The sequence below is a fragment of the Zychaea mexicana genome (genome assembly GCF_025766255.1).
Source record: "Zychaea mexicana strain RSA 1403 chromosome Unknown BDB00scaffold_36, whole genome shotgun sequence".
Taxonomy (NCBI): domain Eukaryota; kingdom Fungi; phylum Mucoromycota; class Mucoromycetes; order Mucorales; family Lichtheimiaceae; genus Zychaea; species Zychaea mexicana.
The window spans coordinates 81,647-96,084 of record NW_026516699.1 but is presented as its reverse complement, the minus strand read 5'-3'; the positions used below and the strand labels follow the sequence as shown (position 1 = coordinate 96,084).

Genomic DNA, 14,438 nt, shown 5'->3' with positions numbered 1-14,438 from the left:
AGTTTATTTAATATTGCTTTCAAATGACCGGCTTGTATATGAATCCTTCGTTCCTCAAAGGAGAGGTTGCTCTCCCTTGGTCTCCACAAGCCTCAGTTCCAAAGAAACCTACACCTCCCAATAACAAATCACTACAAATAGAAGATGGGTGAAAAAGGTTTGTCAAGGGCGGAATTACGTGTATACTTACTTTGTGAGTGCACTGCGGTAAAGAGAACTTTACGGCTTGTAGTGCGCTCACGGGTAGGGCTCGCTGCAATAGCGATTCGTGCACTGCGTCACAAAGATCCTAATGAAAGTCGCAAATGTACGCCGAAAACAATAACGAATACTGATTCTGCACGTACACCCACTCGGACACAAGTAGCAGAAGACAACCCTCAAATGAAGAAGCTGGTGAAAAGTGGTATCCATTGGTATCGTTCATTAAAGTGGAAAAGGTGGAAAAGATCTTTCGACAGTGAGGAAAAAAAAAAGAGAAAGGGGAATGCGCAGTCGAGTCCTGTTCTTTTGTAGGCGTCACTGTTTGACCTGTTTGACCATCCGATGTTGCACAAGGATCGCGAACAATGGATGGCTATCTCTCAAGGGCCATGCTTCACACCGATAACACCTGCACATTGTAGGCGCTCCAGGCTCCATGCACACACTCGTCCCATCTCGCTACTTGGCGATCACGATGAGTTTCGTTCTTTTCTGTTCACTTAAGCTTGCCTCTTATCGGTGTATTATATGCATTAGGGGCAAGAGTCGAGTGGGAACATTTTCGAAAGTGTGTGTAACGCCAACGGTTTCTGATGTTTTCATGCATGAACGGTGCTTCGGCACCAATTCAGATACCATGGAAATCGCTACCAAGTTCACTTCAAGAAAATCAAAATATGTCACAACGGCCTATTCAAAGAAAGAAGTGGCAGTGACAGCCGAGGGACACAATCGCAACAATAAGGATGTCGATGAACAGAAGGAGTAGAAAGGAGAGCAGCAGCACCGCCAGGGAGCGACAACCTATCGATGTGACGTTGAAATAAACTATAGAGCGCGTCGTCACCTGGATGCACTTGTCGGCATGAGTTGTTCCTTACATCTACTACTAGACATATTTAGCGCATGTAATTAGCAAGCATGACTTGAGCTTTTGTTTAAAATTTGAAAATAGCAGTCAGGGTATACAGGATGATTGGTAGCAGATATGTAGGCAGTGGCAGGGACGGCAGAGAAAAGGTTGTAACCTGAGGCTTTTTGAAGCCTTCAAAAGCCTTGGAAAGCTTTCCAGAGCATTTAAAGATTTCCAGAAAGCAAACATGAATTTCAACGTAAGGTTACCAATGAACGTGCGTCAGACCTCCAACATCTGGTCTTTATCGTGAGCGGTCGAGTACCTGTACTGTACCAGCCAATGTCCTTAACAAAGATGACCTCGCTTTTCGCGCTCCATGAAAACCCGTCTTTGGTAAGGCTTATGAGTTTGCTTTATTGACAACCAATTGCTGTTGCTGTTGTTGTCGGCTGCGGTGTGAGTATTTCTGCTGTGGAGACATTTTGGTATAATGAATGGTGTCATAGCATTTTTCCACTCGAGGAATCCTCAGGTGCTAAACAACACTCGGCAAGGATTTTTGGTATCCTTATACCACCCTACTACTGAGCGTTGAATATTTCAGTTGGTGGCATTCCGTACTTAGTAGTGGTACTAAATGCGTCTCTTCGTTCATTTTTTGATTTATCCTGAGCGTCGTAAGATGTACTACTATCCTTTCATTACTATTTTGCTTATACCGCATATCAGCTCCATGAAAATGGTTTCAAAGATATGGCGCTGGACGAGCATCTTGCCGATCATCATCGTTCACGAGGTGCTGCCGCCATTGCTACTACTACAACACCGACTACTACTGCTAATGCTACTACAGCTACTGTTACCACTACCGCTTCGCCGCTAACGGACAGTGAAGAAGAAGACGAACCACTTATTTTGAATCGTCGATCTCGCGTACAAACGCATCAACAATCAAATATCATCGATTTGACCGAGACAATCTTCGAGGATCAAGAGCAACAGCGCCTGCGTTGGGAGCGCCAAATGCAGCGTCTCCGCGCCCGCCAATGAGAATTGATAGCGCGATTACAAGAAACAACGGAAAGTTTTGAATCTGCTTCGGCACACTACGAACGTGTTGTATCCGTCGAGCAGTACCAGGACTTCCAACAGTCACTGGATGACGATGCAGTCGATGCCTATCTCGAAGCCAACATCACTTTCCGGAAGAAGACGCAACTTGCCAAGAACGTGGCGCGATTACAATCGCCATACACGCCATATATAAACACCTTCATTTCTATTTATCTACACCAATAATTCACACTTACACAGATACACACTTCCCATAGACACATGCATATTTGTTTTAACTATTATTATCTTTTCATATCTCTTTTTCTGATCTTTCATGACATCGAATGGTTATAGGTAGGTAGTTTGAGTATCGTAACGAAATATCAAAAAAACGCAATATTCGGAAAATGTGATGTTTTTTTTACTGGGTATATATTGTACCGATACAGGTCTACGGGATTTTTCAGCGCCCCAAGAGCTTATCTTGATGAACTATGCTCTGTATCACGTATCGTATTACAATAGCTTTGTGCATTTAGAGCACGTTATGCACCTCTACCTTGGTGATGGTTGTCTTATTGAAGCAATCTGTATGATACAAGCGGAAACATAGTGGAGTAACAGGTAATCAAACTCGGAAAAGAGGCCTTAGCATATAACCCATTTGATTCCACTGATGTTAATCAAGACTCGCCTGCGTTTATATACAAGCATTTGCTGAATTGAGTTCATTCACAATTTTCATGTGCCTATGATGTGAAAGGGCTGCAATTATACTTTTTCTTATGTATATTATCACTGTACGTATATACCTACTAGTAATCGCCTTTTATACAGATATCGCGACCATTAATTATAATTCTTGCATACCTCTGACAATGACACCTGCATAAGCTTGTATTACGTAATGCATTGTGCTATCATGTACTTTTTTGATTGACGACGTCAATGCTATTATGTACTAACTACTACTACAACGAAGAAGTACACTGTTGTCGCCAAATGTTTTAAATGAAGTAATCCTAAAAACTTGTCTTGTGTACGGGAATTGCTGTGATGCTACCTGCTATTCGCAAGGAAAAACGATACTTTAATAATATTGATGGATGTTATTGTTATACTAACCACCTTTTTACTCATTGATACCAAGAATGATCCAAGAAAATTGACAGATCTCTTCTCTTCTCGCGTATAAATACCCTCATCGCGCACTACCGATGTTCTCAATACTTTTCCATACACCTTCATCACCCAAAATGTCTTCTCAGAATGAACGTATCGAACACGCCTTAGCCGTAATTGAAGCGAGCTTAGCCCAATTCGTTCAAGATTTTCATAATGCGATAATGCAATATCAACAATGGCGACAAGAGCAGCTACTGCAACAAGTGGCGGGTCAGCTACAACAACAGCAAGAGCCGCAACATGACACTATGATGACAACAGTGGGTTCAGCACTCGAAGCCGCCAACATTGCTTCTCGTTCCACTGCAGCCACCATAGCATTGGCATCGGATGGCCTTCAAGAACGCTTCCCTGGGTACTTAGATGATATAAAATTTATACAGAGCAGATAATAGTAGGATTTTATCTTTCTGCTTTCTCTCCCTTTCAAACCGAACCCTTTCACTTTGTTTCTATTTAAGCTCTTTTATATTGTGACCAATCAAATATTTTCACTGATCAGAACGCCTTTGTTACACCACTTTCCCCCCTTCTTCTTCTATAGTGTCCAGCAACTCTCAAGGTATTTGCATACAATAGTATGTATTCGCGATGCTCCTGTAGGAAATCTCCCAGCATCTGACGAGCAGCTTGAGGCCTTTAATTATCTCTTCCAAATCAGCCCTCGCGTTCCGGGCAATTCAGAATGAAGAACGACGACGACGACGACAACCACATGCGGAAACTATCTATGCGGATCATTATAACGAAGAAGATAGACAAGTTGACGACAACACCGACAATGAAGGAAATAATTCACTGGCGCAAGAACAGGATCAACTACCTACTCCTCCAGCAAGCAACGATCAATAACAACATTATATACCGCTGTTTCTATACTTTCTTCGCTCCTTCTATATCAAAATATGGCAGTCTCACACACGAGTCCATCTACTACTTGCTGTGACATTATATCAATAAAATCAATTTTGCTTCGATTTTAATACAATATTATTACTCATGTTTTGCGAAAAATATGGCGCATCATCCAGAGATATGTTAGTAGATAATACTTCTTATGTAGTCATACATAGTAAATTACTTTTATTCTACTGTATGTACTTGTCGATGAAAGTGCTACTGGCTCCGAGAAAGAATAGCTATTTAAAGTGAAAGAACATGTCAAAAGTGGCCTTTTGCTGCAATCAAGTAATCTAAAAGGGCTAATGTAAGAAAAAAAATGCAAGCATGCCATCTCAAGTTAGATAAAAACAACTGAGTATAGTTTACTTGTCGTCATTGTTTCTTACGTTCTTACTCTACGTAGCATATAGCCTCATCCAGATATCTTTTGCTGAGGAGTAACACAAACTTACTTCTTCCGTCTGTCGCTCGTTGTTCACACTACTAAATGCGGCTCTTTCCAAATTTTCACCCATTAATGCCAAAAAGGCAACGACTGCTACTTTACCTACATAATCCTGCCCCGTAATAGTCATCACTGATCGGATCATAAGGTATTTGACACTTCTGACACTTTTTTACCCGAGAGTTGCACGACGATACATGACACTGACTGCCTCATTGTGTGTCCACGTTATTTATTTCTCTAAATCAATGTGGAGTTGGCAACAGGCATATCACGTAACAGTATCATCCAGCATCGCCTTCCCTTAATTTCGATCCCAATCTCCTTTTCAATGAATGAGTGAATATACACATACTATATGCGAAAGTCGTCAGAATAATGTATTTTTTATATTGAAATATATCTTTATTTCTCGAAAACTGCTTTTTAGCAGCATAGGCCTAATTGTCTATGAGCGCTATTACATGTTTTTTGTAAAGAACATTTATGACCACATTAGGATGCTTCTAATTATTCATCATCCTCTTTCTGTGTTGAGGCGACTGGCTCTTTAGTACTAAAGGTTGTTGCCCAGTTGCTCCTGCTGTAGATCTTGGCGTATCTTATTGATTCGCTTCACTAGTTCGATATGCCGTTCAAGAAGGTCTTGTAAAATTTGTTCTAGCTGCCGCAAAATCGCATACTGATCTGAATAATCTTCTTCGGGGAGGCTTGTCTCGTTGACCATTGTTCGTTTTATATCAAGGAGGTAACTTTTTCTTCATTAGATCATCTCTTTTTCTAAGATACAGCCACTTGTATTGCTGTTACCGCTGTGTATTTCGCATTTACCTCGTAGTTATATGTTTATTACTGTGTGTTATCAGTAGCTAAATGTGTAAGGTGAAGTCGCAACTTATATACTTTCCACCAGGCAGATCTGAGATATAAACGAGGTCATGAGACTCATGCGTCTTTATTTATCATCAAGCGATTATTAGCATTGGCAGCAGCTTATTAGCTTACTACTAGCAGTAACAGTAGGACTTTCTTCAGCGTTACCCAACAAAATTTAGAGCTCTTTTACCGCGGAAACATCATAGATGGCCGCGAGAATATGTATTCTTTTACACCTGATACCAACAGGTAGATTATGAATAGCATATATTATTAGTACTTTCTACATCTTATTTATAAAATCTGAGTGTGTAGTACATCGTTGATATGGATCATAAAGTGATCTTGCTTCTTTTTTCCCAATTATAACATTGATTTTCTTCTTGCTCTCTAATAGTATCACTAAGGTACGTTAGTAACAGCATCAGATCAAGGAATTATCCGTAAATAACTACGGGGCACATCGGCACAGTACCAACAATAGTAATACAAGCTAGCGGGATGCTGAGCATAGGCACATATCCATCGGCTTTTCAAATTGACAAATTTAGGCAAAAAGAACCGCTTAATGAAACAAGGTAGTAAATTATGCTTTTTTTATCTCTTTTGGTCTTTTCTCACATTGATCCTATCAATCACAGAAAAGCAACCGTTTTTTAGACATCCAACAATCCAGTTGTTCTTAGTATAGATCGATTCAACATAAAACTTTGCCGCGCAGTAGATCTTTTGCTATCGGCGTTAACCGGAATTCTTTGATTTAGGCAACAAAGAGATTATCTCCGACTGCCATCTCGATTTTCTCATACAGTTTGACACCCTCCACACTATTTTCGTATTTTGCGTGTTGCACTCACTCTATCCCTTATCCAAAGTTTACCAAAACCAATAAATTATAAAGTATAGCACCATGGCTGCCAAAGACGCTAAAAAGAAAGACCCCGTCTTCTCCCTGATTTCCGGCACTATTGCTGGTGGTATTGAAGGTGTCATTACTTACCCAACCGAGTATGTCAAGACACAGTTGCAGCTGCAAGCTGGTGGCAAGTTACAACCTGGCGAAGCACGATTCAAAGGTCCCATTGACTGTCTTGTACAAACCTATAAAACGCGAGGCTTTTCTGCTATATATACTGGTGTTGGTGCCTTGGCTATTGGCAATGCTGCCAAAGCTGGTGTACGATTTTTGACATATGACCAGATCGCCAATCAGTTACGTGACAAGGACGGCAAGTTGTCTGGTGCCAGAAGCTTGTTAGCTGGTTTGGGTGCTGGCATGACCGAGGCTGCACTGGTGGTGACTCCCTCAGAAACTATCAAGTACGTCTATGTGTGAATATGAATTAGTTAGAGATATATATTGGGTGAATGACAATGAACTAACAGATAATGTATTGTTTTAGAACAAAGTTGATTCATGATAAAAACAGCCAAACACCAAGATATAAGGGATTGGTACATGGTACTTCGACAATTATCAAAGAGGAAGGTTTTAGCGGCATTTATCGTGGTGTAGGTCCTGTCATGGCACGTCAGGGCGCCAACAGTGCTGTCCGATTCAGTTGCTACTCAACATTCAGGTCATGGTTACAATCGTACCGCGGTCAAGGTGACGCACCGTTGCCATCCGCATACACATTTGCTGCTGGTGCCATGGCAGGTATCGTCACTGTTTATACCACAATGCCCCTGGATGTGGTCAAGACGCGTATGCAGGGTCTGGATGCTCGTCAGTTGTACAAAAACTCGGTTGATTGTTTGCTCAAGGTCGTAAAGGCCAATGGTGTATTTTCGTTATGGAAGGGTACTACACCCCGATTGGCGCGTTTGATTGTAAGTTTTGTTCTCTTGGGTTCGATACATATGTGGTGCATGGATTGTTTGAGGGGATGAATGATTCTGTCGAGTATGTGTTCTATGTGCTATACTTGATGTGAATAACTCATTGAAAACTTTCAATATCAGTTCTCGGGCGGCATCGTGTTTACCGTATACGAACAAGTATACAATGGTCTTACACTGTTCAAGAGCAATTAAGTATATTCATATCTATATGTATATTATGTAATGGTATATAATATATATATATATATATATATAACAGAATGAATTTTTAAACAATAAGCCTTGTATCTACCAGAATAGAAGAAAAAAGAAAAGACAGATCTAAACAATATATAATACCACTAGAAAAATAAAACAATATAAGCAAAAGAAGAATAACAAGTATTTTTTGTGGGAAGGGAGTATACAATACTGGTATGGATATATGGGTGAATAATTATGCGTGTAAAAAGATAGAATAGTAATAAAAAGAGAACTGGAAGGACCAGTTTTCCAGCGTTCCTTCATTGTTAATAAACAAATCTATTAAGAAATAGTAGTAGTAGTGGTGGTGGTGGTGGTGGTAGTAGTAGGAGTAGCGGTGGCAGCAGTAGCATTGGTGGGACTAATAGCAGTAATAGTAGTAGCAGGATGATCGTCAGCAGGCGAGCTCGGGCCTCTGCTCGTAGATCGATCTAATTCCTGTAAAGACGCACTGATTGATAGCTGTGTTGCAGATCGCATCACTTCTGGACGACAGCTGTCGGGCTCCTTGACCGGATTATCGATATTGTATTCATCATCTGCCAAAGGTGAACTTGGATACGCTACAACAACACTATCGCCCGAGGGTCGACGCGTAGGTGTCACTGGTACAGAACTTCGTCGATGGTTATTGTGGTGATAGTGGTATGGATGGCGGAACTCGAAAGATGTTGAAGATTGGCGTGAAGTGGGACTGGATTGACTTGGATGTGGATGATGTTGGTGTCGTCCACCTGTGTAATGGTTGTTGTTGTTGTTGGATGACGACGACGATGGACTGATAGGTCTGCTGGTGGTAGTGGTTGTTGTCGTGGATGCGATGGAATTAAAGGTATTATCACGTTGATGTTGCCGCGTACTGTTGCTCGTTCGTCTGCCTTTTAATGGTGTGCGAGAACTATAGGACATGGCCGGTGAAACTGGCTGGCTACTGCCGAGAGACGTCGGCGATTGCACCGTAGCTAGTAGCTAACGCATTCAGTTTTAAAGGAACACACTTATATAAAAGCTCACCCTTTTATACCTTTCCTCATCTGACTTAATGCAAATTGTTGTTTTGCTACTTACTTTCTGTTTCAAATTCTGGTGGCTCGATCCACTCGTCCGGTATAACACAAGGGAACATGGTGCCTAGCTTAGCAGCTCGATTGATCCATCCGGGAGGTGTTTTTCCCGTTAGTCGTTTACACAATTCGTCCGTAAAATGATTACAGTTTCTAATAGTATTACATAATAAAGCATACAGGGTTAATTTATACTGTTCATATTTGTCGAATAATGGTAATTTTAATTATTACCTGGTCAAGAGATTGTACGTTGTACCACCAAATTCGTGTGAAATAGTCTGCAATATCTGACCTACTTCGCTTTCTGATAGATCTGTATAACCCATTGCAATTGATTGTCTGATTTTTATCACCCTTATTAGTTGCTATTGACTTACACTCTTACAAGAAATTAGACGAGATATAGAAAAAGGCCTACTTGAACAGAACCCCTGGAGGGCCAATTTTAGGTTCAACGGCGAATACACCTGTCAGGTTATCATACTCGTGACCTCCAAAACAATATTCGCGACCACCCACTTCAATGCCTGAATGGTAGATCCCTTTTTTATGAAATATTAATTGTTACTAGTGCGTCACACTCACACACACGCAGCAGCAGCAGCCTTCAGCCCCATCAGAAGGTTCTCTCTTGCATTCGCCAATCCTAGCACTAGCGGTCGAGAAAAACGTTCGCTATCTTAAATCCAACCAGGTTTATTACTACTGCTTACCAACACCCAATGCGTAGCCAACGTTCGTTAATACACTCGGTTCAAGCTATTGTTCAAACAAACCTTTCGTTAATCCTTGTTTCCCAAACCCATCCTCCTCTTCTGCGTCAACTTTCTAGTTATCTTCTCCAAAAATAAAAACAAAACGGTTTTTTAAAAACATCCTATGGTTACTTTACCATGTCGTATACGTTGACGAAGACTAAAATGGGTTAAACAAAATTGAGAAAGTAATTAGGACTCGGTGGACAAGATTATCGAACGGAAAAGTTTAGTTTAAATAGTGGTGTGGTGACTTTACCTCTCAGTTTATCGGCATTCTGGGAATTATAACGCGATTTCCAAAAACCATTACAGACTGCTTCAAACATTTAAGTGAACAACGAGTAAGTGTCGGTTAGAAGGGAAACAGTGTTGTGTTTATAGCAGCTAAGATAAAGCGAGAGGAAAAGAGAGAAAGAGAGAGAGTGTGTGTAAAGGAACAAGAGAAAAGAAGAAAGCTGTGGCGGATCTGAAAGGCTCTGCTGCTGTTTAACAGTAAACCTTGTTAAAATCCCGATGCTCTTTCGTTCCGTTTTGGTTATTGTCATGCAGACAGACACAACACAACACAACTATGGCGGAACAATAGAAGCGGCTCTACTTGTCTAACTTCTAACTGACCAAGTTCTAAATAACATATTAAAAGTGCCTGGCAATTTTTTAGATAATATACACTAGCATTATTGATGAGTCCCCTATTCTTCTTCTTCATGTGCTTTTATATTGCATAACCAGCACAAAATAGCATACCTTGTTCTTTCTTTAGATATATTTGCGCTTTTTCCCCCATTGCATTTACGACACGGCGAGCGAATTGGTCTCTTTGGTGAGATACTCACAATTCATGTCGGCACAGCAGCAGTAATAAAAGGAAGCATAATAGGCTAGCGTTGATGCTAGCATACCATTATGCACCTGTTTGTTTTGTCGATCCGTATATGTATGTATGTGTGTATCATACAGTATGTAAAGTGATGTTGTAATAACAAAGTGAAGCATACATATTTCTTGTGAGGACCTGTTTGTGTAGTTGATAAAAATTAGATACATTTGTGGTTCGTTCGTGGCTATGCATAAATATGTCATCTTTGGGATACTCTTATATTTTGGTATAGAAAACGTCATAGCTGCAATTTTATACTGGTAGCCGCATATCAGCTAAACAGCTAATCATGCATTAGAATGATGACTACTTGAACACCCCATGCACTATGATGTAGCGATACATCTTCTACTATCTTGCAGTCAATCCTCCTTTCTGCTTATGCTATAGACCTTTGGAACGAACGAAATTTGCATTGAAATTTTGTGGGTCTTAGCTTTCTTGCTAGTTTTAAAGTATAAGTAGAGAGAGTGGCGTGAAGTGTAACTGTCGTGTTTATTTTTGTCGTTCCTGAGGAGAAAGAAGAAGAAGGGGAGGGGGAAGCTATACAAGTATATGAGTGGACGAGGATGCGGATAACAAGGGCAGGATGCGTGGGCTACAGAATGATTGTTTTATGCAACGTAGGTATATGTGTCACGTTCTTCTCGAGCAATGAACTGTTTTTCAATCAATTGCTCAATACACTTTTTAATCAAGATCACCGAAGGATTGAATCGCGACCGTGTTTGATCAATAATCTCCTGCACCAACTGGACATGGGTCAAAGCTTTTCTGGACTTCATGATACGCACAATGGCTGCTTGCAGATACATGCGTCGGTCTTCATCCACTGCTTTTCTTGCTGTCTGGCTTTCTTGCTGTTCAGTCTGTGCAGCTGCAGCTACCTTTATTTTGGTTCGTTTGCTCGTGAATGCCAAGTTGAGTGAGAGGTGTGTGTTGCTGTTGTACTCATTGTCGGATGGTTCAAGCAGTTTTAAATCCATGAGTGGCTAAAGCAAGGTTAATAATCAATACTGAGATTCTTTGTTGCGGCTGTTGTATCCTTTTCTAGCTCAAGTTCATTCATTACCTTGATGCTTCGAAGTGTATCTAGCTCAGAGAGGCCCGATTGATGTGTCATGTCAGCTACAGACAGAGTCGCTTGAGCATTAAACAAGAGCAGAAGCACCATCTGGAAAAGGCCCATCTGGATTTCATACGGCCGGTCCAAATACGTGAGTCGCAATTCGCCTCTGGCCAGATTCCATTGCCACAGTAACTTGCGACCGCTATGATGCTGTCCATAAAACGCTTCAAAGTGCGATACGCTTTTTTCTAGTTCGGCAGGAATATGGATCTTGTTGGCCTCGGTCGCCTTTCCATCGTCTTTTTGGTTCAGTGGCCAAGCTCCAGCTGTCAAGACTTGGATGTCGAATCCAACTGCAGATAATGAGGATACATGTTAGGATATCATAACATACATAGACATTTCAGCCATATATTATAATGTCATAGTATCAATTTACCATTTAGTTTCGATGCGTTTTGCTTGAGATACTCTCGGAAGGTAATATTTAAATCGTTACTCAATGACATGTCCGTAAACATCTTGTTCAGTTTACTAGTGTATTCCACTCCGCATATTTCCTAATTGTTTTTGATAACAGTCTTGCATATATTAGAGAAAAGTTCCACGCATCTCTTCCTTTCTCCTTTTCCCACTAACCTTCAAGCGGTTGATCATATTCATTTCTAACTCTTCTGAAGATGATGTGCTATAAATCAATCGCTTGGCCAACATCCTTGAATAGAATTTTTGAAAGATGTCCTTGTCTTCGACATACTTGAACAGTGCGATCTAAACATTTGAAGAGTTGTTGGTTGGAAAAAAAAGCCTACTCACGGTAGAAATACCAATGATGATGAGGTCTAACCCTGACTTTATAATCTCTCTTACCATCTTCATGAGCTTTTCTTCCGGGTCCGTGGGATCCTCTGCATCAAATCGTCGCAAATTGGCCTTCTTCTTGTTACTATTCGTGGTTGTAGTAGTCGTAGGATCCAGGGACGAAGAAACAACAGCAGCAGATACATCTTTTTTACCCGCATTTTTTCGCATCATCATGTCACAGTAACGAGCAAGTGTTTCCGGACCACTGGCACTTGGATTGGTTTGAGTATCATTTACGACAGTACGGAAGGCCTTGTCCACGGCAGCAGTAAACAAAGGGTCTGAGGCAAACACTTGGCTATTCACACTGTAATACTTGCTGTGCAAGCTCAACAATTGATCTACATATGCTTTTGGAATCTAGGATCGCATTTCATAAGACTTTAGTCATATATCAATGTCAATCCCCCATCCCCCGCAAAAGACATGAAACAGGCTAATATAAATTCATACCTTTGGAATGCTATGGCCGAGCTTGGCCAAAATATCTTTGCCCAGTCGAGCCACGTAATCTTCATAAATAGATAGAATTGATTTCAAACCATCCGGTATCCGCGTCAAAAGATTATACGCCATCGTACAGTCTACAAGAAAGTAAGTATAATATCTGCTTGCAGTGTGTCCAATTGCCTTCATTTGTAACATATCCTTGTGATTGGAATAGAGGGTTCCTATCACTTTTTTATACCTTTGAACCGCTCCTCGAGTAACATGCTTCGAAACTGTTCCACAATTCGATCCTGGTATGCCGCAATATACTGTGCTTCAAACTCTTTCACAACTCGCCGATGCGAAGTAGAGTGACAATATCTATTGTTTCTCAAAATCTCTTGCTGTAATCTTTCCATGGCCTACATACGACAGATGATAATGAAGGGGTCAATGTTTGTGATGTCCAACGTGTCTGGATGTCTTTGTTACGCATGCTGATAAAACTTTACCCGTGTCATAAATATGCCTATGTTGCCCATGGCCATTTCCCGTGCCGCTTCCGCTTCAAAGTATCGTTTGGTGTGTACCAAATACGGCCGTTCAAATTCCTCGATATAGAGTTGCAGCGGTTGATCTGTAAAAGCATTGGCTTGGACCAAGGAAGTGACGACCGTTTTGATAGTACTGTGCGATGCCTCGTTACCATCCCTATCCCTTCGAATCATTTCGAATACTTGATAGAACAATCGGTTTTGGTATCGGTCGCGAATCGTGAATAAGACATTGCTCTTCCACAATGATAATGCCAGCTAAAACATACATATAATTATAAGTTTTTCGTCTTTCCAAAACATCGCTAGTGTTCAACAGGCATGCCTAATCACCATCATCCAAAATTTTCCCATATAACTTACAGCTTGGACATTTTGTTTTCGGTATTTTCCGCCCACAACAGTAGGTCGTCGGTCCGTTCCAGAGGAAGAAGATGATGCTGCTGACGTTGCTGTGGTTGACGATCCCATACTTGTTTGTGAAATCAGCCTATTTAGATAATCGCATCCACGTGATATGTCCCCAGCAGCCATCTCGAAACGTTCAAATTCGTGGGCGTATGCAGTAACTATATCGTCATGGGCCAATATAGTCTACCGTAAATATTTATTATTTAATAAGCATATAGGCAAAGATACACGTATATACACGCGCACATGAAAAAACACCACAAAGCAAAAAGCAGTTGGCTAACCTCACACACGCCCACTGTATGCTTGTCAATATATTCCGCTATACCCGCAAAGAGTCGATCCGTGAATGGTCGTGGAATCGCGTTGCACATGTCATATACAAGTCTTTATAAAATACATATAAGACGTAATGAGTAATAAATTTATTTCTAGTAAACGCTATTATTATAAGGATACGCACTGGTACATGTTCATGCCCGAAATTCTATGAGCATCGACGACGGTAGAGAACGAAAAGATGGCGTCAAGCGTCATTTGCAACTCTGCAAATTTCTTTTCAAAGTTGATTACTTTTCTTCGAAGCGACATTCTGTTGTTTATCGCTGTAATGGAGAGAGGAGAGAAGAGAGAGAGGGAGAGTACGTAAGGGTCGTTTTTAGGGTTTTTTTTGCAGGAAAAAAAAGGAAAGGGGTGGGGGAGGGTTCAGCGTTTTAAGTAGAAAGATGATAATGCGGAGCTGTGTTCGTATATTATGCTACTGTGTATATGTTTGGGAGAGAGAGGAGAGGTG

At 40.9% G+C, this 14,438-nt stretch overlaps 6 protein-coding genes across 6 annotated transcripts; 2 read left to right on the top strand and 4 right to left on the bottom strand.

Moving 5' to 3' along the window:
• Positions 1 to 3,372: 3,372 nt before the first annotated feature.
• Positions 3,373 to 4,153, top strand: BDB00DRAFT_872316 (uncharacterized protein; the record flags this gene model as incomplete). Its single annotated transcript, XM_053126938.1, has 3 exons — positions 3,373 to 3,656; positions 3,853 to 3,863; positions 3,963 to 4,153. The coding sequence occupies 3 exons, from the start codon at positions 3,373 to 3,375 to the stop codon at positions 4,151 to 4,153; spliced, it is 486 nt and encodes a 161-aa protein (XP_052979692.1).
• Positions 4,154 to 6,291: 2,138 nt separating this feature from the next.
• BDB00DRAFT_822993 (mitochondrial carrier domain-containing protein) lies at positions 6,292 to 7,684 on the top strand. Its single transcript, XM_053123504.1, has 3 exons — positions 6,292 to 6,845; positions 6,929 to 7,358; positions 7,491 to 7,684. The coding sequence occupies exons 1-3, from the start codon at positions 6,436 to 6,438 to the stop codon at positions 7,560 to 7,562; spliced, it is 912 nt and encodes a 303-aa protein (XP_052979691.1). The 5' UTR covers positions 6,292 to 6,435; the 3' UTR covers positions 7,563 to 7,684.
• BDB00DRAFT_371389 (uncharacterized protein) lies at positions 7,654 to 8,846 on the bottom strand. The gene has a single exon (XM_053117115.1). The coding sequence runs from the start codon at positions 8,520 to 8,522 to the stop codon at positions 7,896 to 7,898; it is 627 nt and encodes a 208-aa protein (XP_052979690.1). The 5' UTR covers positions 8,523 to 8,846; the 3' UTR covers positions 7,654 to 7,895.
• BDB00DRAFT_763613 (PPPDE putative peptidase domain-containing protein) lies at positions 8,674 to 9,006 on the bottom strand (the record flags this gene model as incomplete). Its single annotated transcript, XM_053119410.1, has 2 exons — positions 8,674 to 8,830; positions 8,912 to 9,006. 2 exons carry the CDS (start codon positions 9,004 to 9,006, stop codon positions 8,674 to 8,676), a joined length of 252 nt encoding a protein of 83 aa, XP_052979689.1.
• Positions 9,007 to 10,932: 1,926 nt separating this feature from the next.
• Positions 10,933 to 13,705, bottom strand: BDB00DRAFT_787928 (Cullin; the record flags this gene model as incomplete). The annotated part of the gene is made up of 9 exons (XM_053120744.1): positions 10,933 to 11,310; positions 11,391 to 11,740; positions 11,827 to 11,947; positions 12,027 to 12,158; positions 12,258 to 12,611; positions 12,705 to 12,835; positions 12,940 to 13,102; positions 13,193 to 13,492; positions 13,598 to 13,705. The coding sequence occupies 9 exons, from the start codon at positions 13,703 to 13,705 to the stop codon at positions 10,933 to 10,935; spliced, it is 2,037 nt and encodes a 678-aa protein (XP_052979688.1).
• A 15-nt stretch (positions 13,706 to 13,720) lies between these two features.
• On the bottom strand, positions 13,721 to 14,417 carry BDB00DRAFT_371277 (uncharacterized protein). The gene is made up of 2 exons (XM_053117114.1): positions 14,109 to 14,417; positions 13,721 to 14,032 (listed from the first exon to the last, which is right to left on the bottom strand). Exons 1-2 carry the CDS (start codon positions 14,234 to 14,236, stop codon positions 13,849 to 13,851), a joined length of 312 nt encoding a protein of 103 aa, XP_052979687.1. The 5' UTR covers positions 14,237 to 14,417; the 3' UTR covers positions 13,721 to 13,848.
• Between the last annotated feature and the right edge of the window lie 21 nt (positions 14,418 to 14,438).